The sequence below is a fragment of the Salvelinus namaycush genome, chromosome 5, assembly GCF_016432855.1.
Source record: "Salvelinus namaycush isolate Seneca chromosome 5, SaNama_1.0, whole genome shotgun sequence".
Taxonomy (NCBI): domain Eukaryota; kingdom Metazoa; phylum Chordata; class Actinopteri; order Salmoniformes; family Salmonidae; genus Salvelinus; species Salvelinus namaycush.
In genome coordinates this window covers 39,323,203-39,341,523 of record NC_052311.1, presented here as the reverse complement: position 1 = coordinate 39,341,523, position 18,321 = coordinate 39,323,203, and the positions used below count along the sequence as shown (strand labels likewise).

At 42.9% G+C, this 18,321-nt stretch overlaps 1 protein-coding gene across 1 annotated transcript; it reads left to right on the top strand.

The window, feature by feature from the left end:
• Window positions 1-1,351: 1,351 nt before the first annotated feature.
• LOC120047531 (calcium homeostasis modulator protein 5-like) lies at window positions 1,352-3,520 on the top strand. Its single transcript, XM_038993057.1, has 2 exons — window positions 1,352-1,897; window positions 2,171-3,520. Exons 1-2 carry the CDS (start codon window positions 1,355-1,357, stop codon window positions 2,558-2,560), a joined length of 933 nt encoding a protein of 310 aa, XP_038848985.1. The 5' UTR covers window positions 1,352-1,354; the 3' UTR covers window positions 2,561-3,520.
• Window positions 3,521-18,321: the final 14,801 nt, after the last annotated feature.

Genomic DNA, 18,321 nt, shown 5'->3' with positions numbered 1-18,321 from the left:
ATTTCTGACATCAATGCAAACTAATTTGAGGTAACAGGGGGCCACAAAGCTCTGAAGACTAACATATACATTGATAAATTGGTCATTAGGGTATTTTTTTTAAATTTTGTAACAAGATACATTTTGATTTAGTACATTAGGTACTTGATGTGGCTAGTACAGCCCTGTTAAAAGCTTCTCTGTGGGAGAAATCAATGCACTCAGAGCCTTTTAGGGTGAGGAGATTATAGCTTCATCCTGTGGGCGTAGAGCGTAGAAACTCATCACAGCCTTCTATAGGAAATGGGAGAGGAAACTCTTCTGTTTACCAACCACTGACTCAGAACACGTGTTTGATCTGCCCATTTCTCCTTTTTCTGAAAAAATGGTAGGTCTTATGCAAGTCTAATGTAATGTCTAGCTAGCTAAATGATTGTCTATAAAACTGTGCTCTGTGTTTATATTTTTGGGGTATGTATGATATGCATCTGTGTGAGGTTCCATAGCTCATTATTAACATTATTGTTGATTTCCATTTAATTTTGCAACTGCTAATGAATGCAGTGCAGCCTTGGTGCCGAAATACCACATTGCTTCGTGTGTGTGTGTGTGTGTGTTTATGTGTGTGCGCGTTTATGCATGTAAGAGAAAGGGGAAAAGAAAGAGAGAGCGAGAGAGAGAGAGAGCAAAGGGTGATTTCATATACTGTATAATGTTGTATCTGGCTCAAGCTGTATGGGAATTTAATACAGATAATAAATTGTGTTGCTGAAATCACTGTGCTGCTCAAATAACTATTGAAATAAATCTGGTTAAAGTGAAGTTAATGTTAATGTTTTTTTGACAGACTGCATGACCCCGTGGCTGCTTGTCATATGACATCACTCTGAGAGGACAACGGCAGCTGCATGGTCGGAAGTACAAAAACAGATCAGCAGGATCTCAGCCAGTTCAGTCACTGCTATTTTATTACCTACGCATAGGAAAGGAGGGGGAGTGACAGAGAAGGACATTTAGAAGGAAGAAATAAGAATCAGGGTGGGGTTTGAGAGTTGGAGAATGCAGACAATCTCATTGGATTAAGTGGGTGCACAAGGGTGGGAAACAGAGATAAAGTGAGGAAAAGAGGGAGGAGTTGGAAAAGTGAAAGAGAAAGAACAGGAAGGAGGAAAAGGGAGGGGCAGAAATAGGCTCAGAAGAACTTCAGTGTGTTTGTCTTCGGCTTAAACAGCACAGGGAGTGGAGTGAGTGTTGGAGACGCAACCGTTTGCGTCTAAACTATTTCACCGCTGTATTTTTCCTCTTCTAATTCTCCATTCTCTTTGCGTTATTTTGGTATTTGCGGAGCGTGCGTGACAAACCCCTTGTCGACACCATGGATAACTTCCAGACCGTCCTGCGCTTTTTCATGAATCAGAAGGCCACCATTGGCTACAGCTTCATGGCCCTCCTGACCATCGGGGGAGAGCGGATCTTCTCCATGGTCTCATTCCAGTGCCCCTGCAACCACGACCAGAACTTTGCATACGGCCTGACCTTCCTGTTGGGCCCAGGCCTGGTGCTTCTGGTGCTTGGTCTTTTCTTCAGCAGCAAGCTGTGGCGCCTCTACACTGGCTGTTGCCTAAACCCCATTAAGCTATGCCCCAGGGGCAACTGTTTCACCTGCCTCAAAGTGTTTGTCAAAATCTTCTCCGGTGCCTGTGTGGCCCCTATCATGTGGCTGTGTGTGGCACTGTTGAACGGGACCTTCTACGAGTGTGCCGTCAGCGGGCTGGATGATAACCTGGTGGTGGATCTGTTCTGTAAAAACAAGACCTTGATGTGCCGGGAGGAGTTGGCCCGCGTGCCCTGCAGCAAGTCCAAGCTGCCCAGTGACGAGAACATGGAACTGTTGCTCATGTTCCGGGCTCAGTCACAGGTGAGTGCAAGCAGCAGTCAGACCCTGTTTGTGACTTTTGTATTTTGGAATGTCATATTTTTCACTGTCAATGGGTTATTGGTACAGCTGCAAATGCTGGTACGAGTCAGACCAAAATGAAGGTGTAATTCATTGATTTATTTGACTGTTTGTAATTCAATTGACAGTAAAGCAACAGTATTGAATATGTTTGTTATTAACAAGTATTATTGTTGGCATTGTTTGTTCATTTTATGTGAGCATAAGTTTTGGTTCATGTCTGTACATCCCCAGATACTAGGCTGGTGTATTATCATCATTTCAGCCGTACTAGGGCTCCTCGGGACCTGCTACACAAACTGCCGCTCAAAGGTCAGCTACCTGCAGCTCACCTTCTGGAAGCGCTACGTAGAAAAGGAGAAGGAGCAGTTTGACACATTCGCTATGGAGTATGCATCCAAGCTGGCCGAGAGGAACCTAAAGAGCTTCTTTGAGAACCGTGACCCGGAAATATTCCCATTCCCCAACCACAAGGCCTGGGAGGAGATCTCAGCCCTCTACACCTTCTCCAAGAGTGAGCAGTACTACAGCACCCTGCAGAGGTATGTGGAGCGTGATGACCGAGACTACAGCCCTGAGAAAAGACCAGTCATGGACCTGGAGCACGGCATAGAGATGAGCTGAGAGAGGGGCGGATAATGGCAGAGTATGAATTACAGTATATCCTATTTGTTTTACCTTTATAAATGACATGCAGTAAATACAATAGATTTAACTCACAGACTGAGAAGAAGCGTTGTTGCCTGCATTTCCCCCAAAGCACTGACATCTACACAGAGCACCATTCAGAACATTATTACCAGTGACACAGCAGTGATTACCAAAGAATGCAGCCATTGCAGAAGTGGTGAAACAGTAGGGCTTCTTGTCTGCTGGAACCCACAGTTCGTGAATGGTCATGAACACTAGCTGATGCAATGTCCCTGTCATAACAAACACTTTGATTTGACAAAGTCTCCTCTACCTCTATTTGACATGCCTTTTGAAGCATTTCATTCACTTTACTGGTACATAATGGTAGGAGAGCTATTGTAATTGTATAGTTTCAATAGGGAATTTTGCGTGTAATATTGCGCCACAATATGAATGCTACATGAATGACAGAGTTGTAACATGCAATTTGCTTGAAATGTTTACACAACTCAATGTTTACATTATTATGACAACTTGAGCACCACCTTAAAGTGTCTTTCTATGGCAGTACAAGTGAAGTACAGCTCACTTGATATGTTATGTTAATTTGGGGATAACTCTGCCATTACTACTGTCCTGTTCAATTATTAATGTCAATAGTAGTCAATAACTCACAACATTAAGAGGTAATAAATCATGTATGACATACGGGATATTCTCACTGGATTCTACAAAAACATTTGTGGAACCTGTTTATTATTTTTTCTTCTCCTTTCTAACATCTGTAAAATCCCTACCATGTAATGTGTAAGCACTAAATGAACCTGTTCATAGAACATTATTTGGACATGTTGCATTATGCCTGATAAAAACATTTTAGGGTGGTGAGTTTGTGTGTAAAAACTGTCCATATTCCACCATGTTTGACTAAGAGGGGAGAATGCAGCCACATCGGTGTAGTTATAGTACCTTCAGAAAGTACTCATACACCATGACTTGTTCCACATTTTGTTGTGTTACAGTCTGAATTACAAATGGATTCAATTGATTTTGTTTCTCACCCGTCTACACACAATGCCCCATAATGACAACATGCTGTTAGAAATGTTTGCACATGTATTGAACATGTAATACAGAACTATCTAATTTGCATACAGTACCAGTCTCAAGTTTGGACACCTACTCATTCAAGGGTTTTTCTTTATTTTTACTATTTTCTACATTGTAGAATAATAGTGAAGACATCAAAACTATGAAATTACACATATGGAATCATGTCGTAACCAAAAAAGTGTTATAATATAATAATATAATAATATATTTTATATTTGAGATTCTTCAAAGTAACCACCCTTTGCCTTGATGACAGCTTTGCACACTTGGCATTCTCTCAACCAGCTTCATGAGGAATGCAACAGTCTTGATGGAGTTCCCACATATGCTGAGCACTTGTTGGCTGCTTTTCCTTCACTCTACAGTCCAACTCATCCCAAACCATCTCAATTGGGTTGAGGTTGGGTGATTGTGGAGGCCAGGTCATCTGATGCAGCACTCCATCACTCTATTTCTTGGTCAAATAGCCCTTACACAGCCTGGAGGTGCGTTTTGGGTCATTGTCCTGTTGAAAAACAAATGATAGTGCCACTAAGCGCAAACCAGATGGGGTGGCGTATCGCTGCAGAATGCGATGCTAGCCATGCTGGTTAAAAGTGTGCCTTGAATTCTAAATAAATCACTGACGGTGTCACCAGCAAAGCACTCCCACACCATCATACCTCTTCCTCCATGCTTAACGGTGGGAACCACACATGCAGAGATCATCCGTTCACCTACTCTGCGTCTCAGAAAGACACGGCGATTGGAACCAAAAATCTCAAATTTGGACAGATTTCCACCGGTCTAATGTCCATTACTCGTGTTTCTTGGCCCAAGCAAGTCTCTTCTTATTATTGGTGTCCTTTAGTAGTGGTTTTTTTGCAGCAATTTGACCATGAAGGCCTGATTTACGCAGTCTCCTCTGAACAGTTGATGTTCAGATGTGTCTGTTATTTGAACTCTTTAAAGCATTTATTTGGGCTGCAATCTGAGGTGCAATTATTTCTAATGAACTTATCCTCTGCAGCAGAGGAATCTCTGGGACTTCCGTTCCTGTGGTGGTCCTCAGGAGAGCCAGTTTCATCATAGCGCTTGATGGTTTTTGCTACTGCGCTTGATGAAACTTTCAAAGTTCTTGAATTTACCTCATGAAGCTGGTTGAGAGAATGCCAAGAGTGTGCAAAACTGTCATCAAGGCAAAGGGTGGCTACTTTGAAGAATATAAAATATAAAATAGATTTTGATTTGTTTAACACTTTTTTGGTTACTACTTGATTCCATATGTATTATGTCATAGTTTTGATGTCTTCAATATTATCGTGCGATGTACAAAATAGTAAAAATAAAGAAAAACCCTTTAATGAGTAGGTGTGTCCAAACTTTTGACTGGTACTGTAAGTATTCACACCCCTGAGTCTCTAAGAGATTTCCACACCTGGATTGTGCATAATTTGCCCATTATTATTTTCAAAATTCTTCAAGCTGGTTTTTGATCATTGCTAGACAACCATTTTCAGATCTTGCCATAGATTTTGAAGTAGATTTAAAACTGTAACTTGGCGACTCAGGAACATTCACTGTCTTCTTGGTAAGAAAGTGTAGATTTGGCCTTGTGTTTTAGGTTATTGTCCTGCTAAAAGCTGAATTCATCTCCCAGTGTCTGGTGGAAAGCAGACTGAACTAGGTTTCCCTCTAGGATTTTGCCTGTGCTTAACCCCATTCAATTAAATTTTTATCCTGAAAAACTCCCTAAACCTTAACAATTACAAGCATACCCATAACATGATGCAGTCACCACTATGCTTGAAAATATGGAGAGTGGTACTCAGTAATGCGTTGTATTGGATTTTCCCCAAACATAACACTTTGTATTCTTGACAAAAATTGAATTGCTTTGACACATTTGTTGCAGTTTTGGAATATTTTTATTTTGTAGAGGCTTCCTTCTTTTTACTCTTGTCAATTAGGTTAGTATTGTGGAGTAAGTACAATGTTGTTGATGCATCCTCAGTTTTCTTCCATCACAGCCATTAAACTGTAACTGTTTTAAAGTCAGCATTGGCCTCATGGTGAAATCCCTGAGCGGTTTCCTTCCTTTCCAGCAACTGAGTTAGGAATTACGCCTTTATCTTTGTAGTAACTGCGTGCATTGATACACCATCCAAAGTGTAATTAATTACTTCCCCATGCTCAAAGGCATATTTATTGTCTGTTTTTTTTACCCATCTACCAATAGGTGCCCTTCTTTGTGAGGCATTGGAAAACCTCCTTGGTCTTTGTGGTTGAATCTTTGTTTGAAATTCACTGCTCAACTGATGGACCTTACAGATAATTGTATGTGTGGGGTACAGAGATGTGGTGGTCATTAAAAAGTCATGTTAAACACAATTATTGCACACAGATTCAGTCCATGCAACTTATTATGTGACTTGTTAAGTACATTTTTACTCCTGAACTTATTTAGGTTTGCAATAACAAAAGGGTTGAATAATTATTGACTCAAGATATTTCAGCTTTTCATTTTTAATTGATTTGTAAAAAATATAAATAAAAACATAATTCCACTTTGACGTGTGTAGGCCAGTGACAAAAAAAACTACAAATCAAAGTGTATTTGTCACGTGCGCCGAATACAACAGCTGTAGACGTTACAGTGAAATGCTTACTTATAGTGCAAAAAAGGTGTTAGGTGAACAATAGGTAAGTAAAGAAATAAAAACAACAGTAAAAAGACAGGCTATATACAGTAGCGAGGCTATAAAAGTTTGGCTACATACAGACACCGGTTAGTCAGGCTGATTGAGGTAGTATGTATATGTAGATATGGTTAAAGTGACTATGCATATATGATGAACAGAGAGTAGCAGTAGCGTAAAAGAGGGGTTGGCGGGTGGTGGGTGGCGGGACACAATGCAGATAGCCCGGTTAGCCAATGTGCGGGAGTACTGGTTGGTCGACCCAATTGAGGTAGTATGTACATGAATGTATAGTTAAAGTGACTATGCATATATGATAAACAGAGAGTAGCAGCAGAGTAAAAAGAGGGGTTGGAGTGGGGGGGGGGGGGGGCACACAATGCAAATAGTCCGGGTAGCCATTTGATTACCTGTTCAGGAGTCTTATGGCTTGGGGGTAAAAACTGTTGAGAAGCCTTTTTGTCCTAGACTTGGCACTCCGGTACCGCTTGCCATGCTGTAGTAGAGAGAACAGTCTATGACTGGGGTGGCTGGGGTCCTTGACAATTTTTAGGGCCTTCCTCTGACACTGCCTGGTGTAGAGGTCCTGGATGGCAGGCAGCTTAGCCCCAGATGTACTGGGCCGTACGCACTACCCTCTGTAGTGCCTTGCGGTCAGAGCCAATTGCCGTACCAGGCAGTGATGCAACCAGTCAGGATGCTCTCGATGTTGCAGCTGTAGAACCTTTTGAGGATCTCAGGACCCATGCCAAATCTTTTTAGTTACCTGAGGGGGAATAGGCTTTGTCGTGCCCTCTTCACGACTGTCTTGGTGTGTTAGGACCATTCCAGTTTGCTGTTGATGTGGACACCAAGGAACTTGAAGCTCTCGTTGGGTGCCTGTAAAACTGCTGCCACTGGCACCATTTTAAATTCAGGTTGTAACCCAACAAAATGTGGAAAAAGCAACGGTGTGAATACTTTCTGAGACACTGTAGGTGTACGTGTTTAGACCTGCCTTCTCAGACAACCGAGGGCCTCAGGCACCAAGTGCCTCTCATCTCAGCTCTCTATACGTCATGGATAACTTCCATAACCTTTGACTGCTTTGTTTCCTCAGTCTTGGAAGGTCAGAAAGCTACTTTATAGAAAAAAAACTGAAAAGTAGCTATACACAGTGTACAAAACATTAAGGACACCTTCCTAATATTGAGTTGTACCTGCCCCTTTTGCCCTCAGAACAGTCTCAATTAGGGCATGGACTCTACAAGGTGTCGCAAGCGTTCCACAAGGATAACGGCCCGTGTTGACTCTAATGCTTTCCCACAGTTGTATCAAGTTGGCTGGATGTCCTTTGGGGGGGTGGACCATTCTTGATATACACAGGAAACTGTTGAGCATGAAAATCCCAGCAGCATTGCATTTCTTGACACAAACCAGTGTGCCTGGCACCTATTACCATACCCCGTTCAAAAGCACTTAAATCTTGTGACTTGCCCATTAACTCTCTGAATGACACACGTCTCAATTGTCTCAATTGACGTCTCAATTGTCTCAATTGTCTCAATTGTCTCGCTTAAAAATCATTCTTTAACCTGTCTACTCCCCTTCATCTACACTGATTGAAGTGGTTTTACCAAGTGACATCAATAAGAGATCATAGCTTTCAGCTGGATTCACCTGGTCGGTCTAGGTCATGGAAAGAGCAGGTGTCCTTAATGTTTTGTACACTCAGAGTAGCTCTATGGTTCGGTTTTCTTTAATTAAACAGCCATTACAAACTTCGTCTAACTTTAGCCACCACAAGCTAGCAGTCAATGGAAGTGATAAATGGATTGGATCATGTATTTTTTAAATGGCCAAATCAACTGAAATCAACTCCATATTTGGTTTCATGTCGCTTATAGGCAGGTCTCTATATAAAAAATAAATCCTTAAGTCACAATGCTCCCATCTTAAAAAGGTTAGGAGCATAATATAAAATTCAGGAGCAAAATCGATTGGGATACTTTATAGCCCATATTGGGCCTATATGAATTCCAGCTACTTCTGAAGCACGTGGCCAAGATATTAATATGTAACCCTGTTAAGACATTTGGTTATTACAAAAAGCTCATGTTGATACAAATACCTGTCATTGAAATTACAAAGGCATTTGTGTAATATCAGGTTTGTACGTTGTGTAAAAGCACTATTTTCCTATTGAGTGTAAGTTACCAGGTTGTTGGCTAGAACACTGAACAAGGTGTAGGCCTATGCTACCAGGGAGATATTTGGGGTGAGATACATTCAAGACACGCACCTGATACCCACTTAGGTGCAAATCTGTCATCAAGGCAAAGAGTGGCTACTTTGAAGAACCTCAGATATAAAATATATTATTATATTATAACACTTTTTTGGTTACTACATGACTCCATATGTGTTATTTCATAGTTTTGATGTCTTCACTATTATTCTACGATGTCGAAAATATTAAAAAATAAAGAAAAACCCTTGAATGAGTAGGTATATCCAAACTTTTGACTGGTACTGTATATTTTAAAGTTTCATCTTGTAGGTCTGATTGAAAATGTGCTAAATCTGACTTCGAAATGTCCAGCCGCCAAATTATTTTATGTATGATATCGGAGGAAATCCAAAATTATTTGTGAATGAAAGATAAATTATTGTCAAATTATTGAGTATGTGCTGAAAACTCAGAAATGCATCAGAAATCGTCCTTATTTTCTGTTACGCGGGGTGGAACAGGGGAACCTGCCGGCAGCCTTGCGAGGGTTAACACACTTAAACGTCTTCCCCACATCGATCACGGAGAAGGAGAGCCCACAGTCCTTGGTAGCTGGCGGTGTCCTTGGCACTGTGTTATCCTCAAAGCGGGAAAAGAAGGTTTAGCTTGTCTGGAAGCAAGACGTCGGTGTCCGCGACGTGGCTGGTTTTCCTTTTGTAGTCCGTGATTGTCTGTAGACCCTGCCACATACGTCTCGTGTCTGAGCCGTAGAATTGTGGTTCCACTTTGTCTCTATACTGACGTTTTACCTGTTTGATTGCCTTGCGGAGGGAATAACTACACTGTTTGTATTCTGCCATATTCCCAGTCACGTTGCCATGGTTAAATGTGGTGGTTCGCGCTTTCAGTTTTGCGTGAATGCTGCCATCTATCCACGGCTTTCTTATTATATCTATCATGTTTTGTCATAAATCATTACATTTTAAAGGCTAATACGGCTGGTGGAACCATTCATAGAGGGTTCTAGGAAGAAACAGAAACAATATACAGGGAGTTCAATGAAGAACCATACATGGAGGTTTGCAGAGGGCTCTACCTAGCACCAAAAAGGGTTCACCTATGGTGGCAAACCGAAGAACACTATATGGTTCTACTTAGCACCTTTTACTTCTGAGAGTGTCTGCAGATCCATCTTTTCCCAGACAATTTTTTCCCCGCACTAAAGGGCCCGAAGCTTCTGCACCTGTGCAGACCACGTTCTGCCCATTTGTTTATTCTTCACTCTATGTCTCTGCTCTACTCGTAATGATAGTATTGTACATAACACCACCAAAACTAATAGAACAGTATAACGTTACCGTAACACCACTACATTTTTCTCGCATGTGTTCAAGACTCAACAGCGCACGCCACAAGGCAAAATACACAGGTAGGCTATGCTGCAGTTTGTTAATGCCATCTGCAAAAAACATTGCTCACTGCACATTATTCAAAACAGCACTGTAGGCCTCTTTGAATCATTACTGTGTAATTCAAAAAGATTCTAAATGTATATCTCAATCAGTTTCCTGGGATGTTTCATTTTATTTTTTTATTTTACCTTTTTTTAACTAGGCAAGTCAATTATTTACAGTGATGGCTTACCCCGGCCAAACCCGGACGACGCTGAGCCAATTGTGCATAGGGTGGCGATTGACAGTGAGAAATGTGAAGGGAAGTAGACCACACAAATGTGTGTGTTAAGAAGAGGTAAAGAAACACATGTGCAGAATGTGATCTGCGTAGAAGCTTTGGGACCTTTAGAGCCAGAAAAAAAGGGTCAGGGAAAAGTCGGATCCGCAGCCATGGACATGATTATAACAGTGATTCTGATCTTACCATACATTCATACATTTTGCCACTGGCCTGAGACAATTTAAGTTCAATATGTAGATTTAGTAGGCTCACGTTAACTTAGCTGGCTCATTGTTGTCCATGCGAGGAAGTTAGGCTAGCAAGCATTTTAGCCAGGTAGCCTAGTCTAGGACAACAAAAACTGAATGTGTATACTATACTGTAGGACGTTTTGCGCCGAGACCAGGCTGGAAAGAGTCATAGACCGTTTTGCCAACATGAAAGAGAGGAGGGTGACATTGGCGTTCATCTAGTCTACAAGTACACACAGTACACAAGTACACACAGTACACACACACACACACTCACACGTACACACACGCACACAGAGAAGTCAGTACCATGGCCAGCCACATTATATTTAGTTTACGTTGATTGCACTAAATTGTTTTTGGTATCTTTAAGTTGTCACTGTATTAGACAAAGCATTTAGTTGATTGGTGATGTTGAAATGTGTTGAAAGGATGCTGGAAAAGCAGAGGCAGTGCTCCTGTTTTCTTTTGTGCTGACTTGCGGTAACTTTTACTTTCCTGTTGAAAGGGATATTCCAAGTAGAAATACAATAAAGTACACACATTAAAGGAGAAAACAATACGTTTTGAGCAAAATTGTGTTTTTTTAGACACGACCGAAAACTTCAATTCTCCAACCAGGATTTCTGGAATACCATGGAATTTACTGAAAGTTCACTGACTTTTGCAACCCTAGTCATGAGGCACCTGGACCACCTATTGATATGTGCCTTTTGTTAAAGGTCCAATGTAGCTGTTTTAATCTTAATATCAAATCATTTTTGTTTGATCTCCCAATTGAAATAGGAGAACGCCCCCTAGTGGTGTTTTAAAAACAGAACACGTTTGTTTGAACTGCACTACAGTGACTACACCCGTTAGCCTATACTAATCTTTCATAGAGATGCATGACACAGTTCTGGCTTGCAAACCTCTTCAAATGTTTACACATTCTGACAACTTAAGCACCACGCTGTGTAATGACAGCAAAAGTGAAACAGCACTTTGATGGTGTGTCATTTGAGGATAGGTATTGTCCAAACAAGCATACAAAAGCTGGGGGTTAAATGTGAGAAAATTAGAGGTTGTTATCCCAGCTTCAGGCTAGACCTTAAGTACACAGACCGGACCGGATTTATGTGGTCTAGAGTGGTCTCAAGACCAAGACCACACGATCAAGACTTCTCTCTGCTCCTATTCACGGTACAATTTATTCATTGAATCACAATATAATTTTAATAGAGATATATATTAGAATTTGTGTTAGAATGTGTTTGTGCCCTAATATTAAGTTACCACCCAGGTTAGGCTACACACTATGTAGAAATGCTCATCATTTCACAAAATGACTTCTTTAGGAAGGGAACATTTCATTTCCAAGGAAAAACATTCACTTTGATCAGGCCAAAGGGTGGAGCTATGCTGCAGCACTGACACACCCCTATTCATGGTGAACATGACTGAGACAACTCACAAACAGGCTGTGTTTACTAAGCAGACAAATTCAGATTTTTTTAATACTAATTTGTCTTTTGACCAATCACATCAGATCTTTTCACATCAAATCTTTTTCAGAGCTGATCTGATTGGTCAAAAGACCAATTAGTGAAAAAAAGATCAGAATTGGGCTGCCTGTGTAAACGTAGCCTTGGAGGGCTATTATTAGTGCTGGCAGACTGATTGTTTGCAATGATTGTGCTATTCAACTGAACCCCAAAACATTACTCCCTCCAAGACATGTTCATTCAGGGTGTTACTCATATACTGTGGTGAGGTCAGCACAGCTCAGCAGCCATGCAGCCAAGCTCAATAGTTTTAACATAATCATTTAGAAAGTGCTAGTTAATCCTAATTTTCATTCAAAACTTGACATAACTTGAACCTGAGATCCTGGAATCTAAAGCATTTCAGCACATATACCATTTTGAGTGACCTCAATGCAGACAAAAAACGTAGGTGTTGTTTCAACAGTTTTATTGAATAGATCGGCAGAAGCTAGAGTAGGCTTTATCAGGTCAGAGTTTTTGTTAGAAAACAAACAAATAATAAACACAAGCCATCAGAAAGTGTTTCCCTCATAAATCCAACAGAAATAAACATCTAACCAAACCGTATCCTAGCCTTGAAATCTGCCAGAGCACACACACACAACAACTTATTATTAATGGACTGCTGAATAACTTTTTTTTTTTTTTTTGCCTTGTTTGTTATTTTCCATATTATGTCTTTCTCTGATAAGCTACCCAGGAAAGGGCTAAAAATAGCACATATTAATATATGTAGCCTAAGAAATAAGGTTCATGAAATCAATAAAATGATAACATTAATATATTATCCATTTCTGAGACTCACTTAGATCATTCTTATAGCAGCAATACAAGGATATACAGTGCCTTCAGAAAGTATTCACACCCCTTGACCTTTTCCACATTTTGTTGTGTTACAGCCTGAATTTAAAATGGACTAACTTGAGATGTTTTGTCACTGGCCTACACACAATAACCCATAATGTCAAAGTGGAATTATGTTTTTAAAATGTTTTACAAATTAATAAAAAATGTAAAGCTGAAATGTCTTGAGTCAATAAGTAAGTATTCAACCCCTTTGTTATGGCAAGCTTAAATAAGTTCAGTGGTAAACATTTGCTATGTATGCAATAATAGTGTTAAACATTACTTTTGAATGACTACCTCATCTCTGTACCCAACACATACAATTATCTGTAAGGTCGCTCAGTCGAGCAGTGAATTTCAAACAGGTTCAACTACAAAGACCAGGGAGTTTTTCCAATGCCTCAAAGAAGGGCACATATTGGTAGATGGGTAAAAAAAAGCAGGCACTGAATATCCCTTTGAGCATGGTGAAGTTATTAAATACAATGTGGGTGGCGTATCAATACACCCAGTCACTACAAATAGAGTGTCACGTTCCTGACCTGTTTTCCTTTGTCATGTATTTGTTTTAGTTGGTCAGGGCGTGAGTTGGGTGGGTTGGTCTAGGTTTGATTTTCTATGTTGGGATTTTGTGTTCGGCCTGGTATGATTCTCAATCAGAGACAGCTGTGAATCGTTGTCCCTGATTGAGAATCATACTAAGGCAGCCAGGGTTTCACTTGTGTTTTGTGGGTGTTTGTTCCTGTGTCAGTGTTTGGGCCACACAGGACTCTTTCGGGTTAGTCACGTTTGTTGGTTTTTGTATTTTGTAGTGTTTGTTGTTTTTCCATTAAAATATGAATACTTACCAATCCGCATCTTGGTCCGATCCATGCTCCTCCTCGTCTGAGGAGGAGAACGACTACGACAGCCGTTACAGAAACACCCACCGTAACAGGACCAAGCGGAATGGAGAAGGAAGGCAAGAACAACAGCAATGGGGAAAAGAGGAATGGACTTGGGAGGAAATCCTAGACGGGAAAGGACCCTGGGCAGAGCCAGAGGAGTGTCGCCGCCCCAAAGCGGAGCTGGAGGCAGCGAAAGCGGAGAGGAGGTTTTATGAGGCGAAAGCAAGGCAGAGCGGCTGGAAGCCCGAGAGGCTCACCCAAAAATTTCTTGGGGGGGAGCTAAAGGGGAGTGTGGCGAAGCCGGGTTGGATACCCGAGCCAACTCCCCGGGCTTACCGTGGAGTGAGAGGGCGTCGTACTGGTCAGACACCGTGTTATGCGGTGGAGCGCACGGTGTCCCCAGTACGCGTGCTTAGCCCAGTGCGGGCTATTCCACCTTGCCGCACTGGGAGGGCTAGGTTGGGCATCGAGCCGGGTGCCATGAAGCCGGCCCAACATATCTGGCCTCCAGTACGTCTCCTCGGGCCGGCGTACATGGCACCAGCCTCACAGGTGGTGTCCCCGGTTCGCCTGCATAGCCCAGCGCGGGCTATTCCACCTCGCCGCACTGGCAGGGCTACGGGGACCATTCAACCTGGTAGGGTTGGGGAGGCTCGGTGCTCAAGAGCGCGTGTCCTCCTCACGGTCCGGTATATCCGGCGCCACCTTCCCACCCCAGCCCAGTACCATCAGTGCCAACACCACGCACCAGGCTTCCAGTGCGTTTCCAGAGCCCTGTTCCTCCTCCACGCACTCTCCCTGTGGTGCGTGTCTCCAGCCCAGTGCCTCCAGTTCCGGCACCACGCACCAGGCCTACTGTGCGCCTCAGCAGGTCAAAGTCGGCCGTCTGCCCAACGCCGCCTGCGCTGCTTGCCTGCTCAGCGCTGCCTGAACTGTCTGCCTGCCCAGCGTGGTCTGAACTGTCTGCCTGCCCAGCGCTGCCCGTCTGTCCCGAGCCGCCTGCACTGCCAGTCTGCCCAGAACTGTCTGTCTGTCCCGAGCTGTCAGAGCTGCCCGTTTGTCCAGAGCCGTCGGCCAGCCAGGACCAGCCAGAGCCGGCCAGCCAGGACCAGCCAGAGCCGGCCAGCCAGGACCAGCCAGAGCCGGCCAGCCAGGACCAGCCAGAGCCGTCCAGCCAGGACCCGCCAGAGCCGTCCAGCCAGGACCCGCCAGAGCCGTCCAGCCAGGACCCGCCAGAGCCGTCCAGCCAGGACCAGCCAGAGCCGTCCAGCCAGGACCAGCCAGAGCCGTCCAGCCAGGACCAGCCAGAGCCGTCCAGCCAGGACCAGCCAGAGCCGTCCAGCCAGGATCCGCCAGAGCCGTCCAGCCAGGATCCGCCAGAGCCGTCCAGCCCGGAGCTGCCGTCCCTCAGCCCGGATCTGCCCCTTATCCCGGTGCTACCCCTCAGTCAGGTGCTACCCCTCAGTCTGTTACTGCCCTTTGGAATAGTGGGATTGGCATGGAGGGTGAATATTGGGAGGAGGCCACGGAAGCGGGGGTTGACTATGGTGGGGTGGGGACCACGACCAGCGCCAGAGCCGCCACCGTGGACAGACGCCCACCCAGACCCTCCCCTAGACTTTGTGCTGGTGCGCCCGGAGTTCGCACCTTAAGGGGGGGGTTCTGTCACGTTCCTGACCTGTTTTCCTTTGTCATGTATTTGTTTTAGTTGGTCAGGGCGTGAGTTGGGTGGGTTGGTCTAGGTTTGATTTTCTATGTTGGGATTTTGTGTTCGGCCTGGTATGATTCTCAATCAGAGACAGCTGTGAATCGTTGTCCCTGATTGAGAATCATACTAAGGCAGCCAGGGTTTCACTTGTGTTTTGTGGGTGTTTGTTCCTGTGTCAGTGTTTGGGCCACACAGGACTCTTTCGGGTTAGTCACGTTTGTTGGTTTTTGTATTTTGTAGTGTTTGTTGTTTTTCCATTAAAATATGAATACTTACCAATCCGCATCTTGGTCCGATCCATGCTCCTCCTCGTCTGAGGAGGAGAACGACTACGACAGCCGTTACATAGAGAGGTGTCCTTCCTAACTCAGGTGCCAGAGAGGAAGGAAACCGCTCAGGTATTTCACCATGGTGACTTTAAAACAGTTACAGAGTTAAAAGGCTGTGATAGGAGAAAACGGAGGATGATTCAACAACATTGTATTTTGTCAATGACTTTGTCATTTTGGGGTATTGCGTGTAGATAGGCGAGAGAAACAATCTATTTAATCCATTTTGAATTCAGGTTTTAACCAAACAAAATGTGGAATAAGTCAAGGGGTATGAATACTTTCTGAAGGCGCTGTAATATCTACAGAAGAGACAGGAATGCCTATGGGGGAGGTGTTGTATGGGATGAAAACGAGACTATTTTTCAGTCTGATCAACTGTTGGCTACTAATAAGAGCAGCTGCATACAGCCTATGTGCCCTGTCCATCTGGTCAAGGTAAACTAATTGGTAACGTTATGCATTTATAGTCCATTTGCGTGTCAGGAGAAAATGTGAATGTGATCAAATTTTGTTTATATTCAAAATTGGGCTGGCTAGGCTGCCTATATGTTTTTAATCCAAAATGATTAACTGGAATTAATGAATCAACATAATAGTGATGACAGACGTGAGTAAATGTTTTGCAAGGCCTACAGTTGCATAGGCCTGCATGATGCAAGCATGCATAAAGCTATCTCAGCCCTGTGAGTTCTATTGTCTATCAGTTGTTGTCTATGTGTCTGTGTCTGGGTAGAGGAAATCCTCTCCTAATCTAGTCTAAATATAATTTATATGAACAAATATAAGGTAGCTGCAGTTTGACAGGGTTTTTTTCAGAGGTTTTTAAAAATCATATATATCATAGCCCATATAAAACCTTCTTACAACTAATTAATCATTGTCATACCTTGTAAGGTCCAGGGTTTTCCTAGTTAGGTTAACATATAAGGAAAAACTCCAGGTCCCAGGGGGTAAAAATTGCCCCACCGCTCTGGTACCTATGGTGGCACCAGTCTGCTTGCAGTTGTCAGTAATCGTCAGATATGTGGATGATCAGCGCTTTATTCAGGAACGTTTCTTGGGATAGATTGATGTGTCAAGTGGGCGAGATGTGCAGTCTGTGTTTGACTTTATGAACTTCAAGATGTCTGAGTTTAAGTTGATAGAGAGACTCGTTGTCCAAAACCTACGATAGCACAGCTGTAATGGAATGTATCTGCTATTTGTATTTACAGCTAAGTCCCCTCCTGTTCCCTGATTAAGAGGTGATGACTACTTCACCTCCACCTTTGTCAACTTTCTCCTGACATGAACTGAAGCCACTTCTCATGTGCCCGCTCATCCATTGGCACATTGAATGTTTCCCCTCCAAGTACTGTGTGTACCCCTATCAATTTTCTCTTATTACTGTATGTAGAGTCAATCACATACACAATCACATTATTACACATCAATGTAATCTAACTGTGTAGTGTGTTTTGTTAGTGTTTTTTGTCTTCCCAGTCAAATCCTGTCTTGCACTGGTCAAGCCTCTGAACACTTCAACTCATACCTTCATTCAATCACTGCTGTGATCCCTTTCCAACACGTTGTAAATAGCCCTCTCATTCCCATTCCCCATAATATTGTACTATAAATGTCTTTTTAAATGCTCTAGGTTAAAATAATAAGTCTTTGAAGATTTTTGAAACAGACTTTGTCGTCTCCGTGCGCTCCGCGCCTATATCTGTCTGTTCCCCCACTCTGTTCCCCGCTTCAGCATTGATTGTCATATGTCCTTGTATACCAGTGTGCTCACGCTGTTCCTGTCTTGTTCCATGTCTGTTCCGATTAAATGTTTGACTCCCCGTACCTGCTTCTGTACTCCAGTGTCGGTCCTTACAGTAATCATTCAAATAACTGGCAACATCTGTCACGCCCTGACCGTAGAGATCCTTTTTATGTCTCTATTTTGGTTGGTCAGGCCGTGAGTTTGGGTGGGCATTCTATGGCTGGTGTTCTATGTTGTCCTTGTTTTGTATTTCTGTGTGTTTGGCCTGGTATGGTTCTCAATCAGAGGCAGCTGTCTATCGTTGTCTCTGATTGAGAATCATACTTAGGTAGCCTGTTCCCACCTGTGTTTGTGGGTGGTTGTTTCCTGTTTAGTGTTTGTTTCACCTTTCAGGACTGTTCGTTTGTCGTGTTTGTTGTTTAGTCAAGTGTTGCGTATTTTATTAAATAATATGAACACTTACCACGCTGCACCTTGGTCCTCTTCTCCTTCTCCCGCCGACGTGCGTTACAACATCAAATGGTTTTGTGACAAATTCAACTAAATGTAGTTGAATTTGTCTTCCTGCCCATAATTTCATTTAAAGTACTCCAACGTTTTTTTTTCTCCATTATTCTTTATATTATTGATCTTGCAGCTACTCTTCCTGGGGTTCAGCAAAATGAAGGCAGTTTATATAATTTTATAAACATTACAATACATTCACAACACACTGTGTGCCCTCAGACCCCTACTCCACCACTACCACAAAGCCAGAGCCGTCCAGCCAGGACCCGCC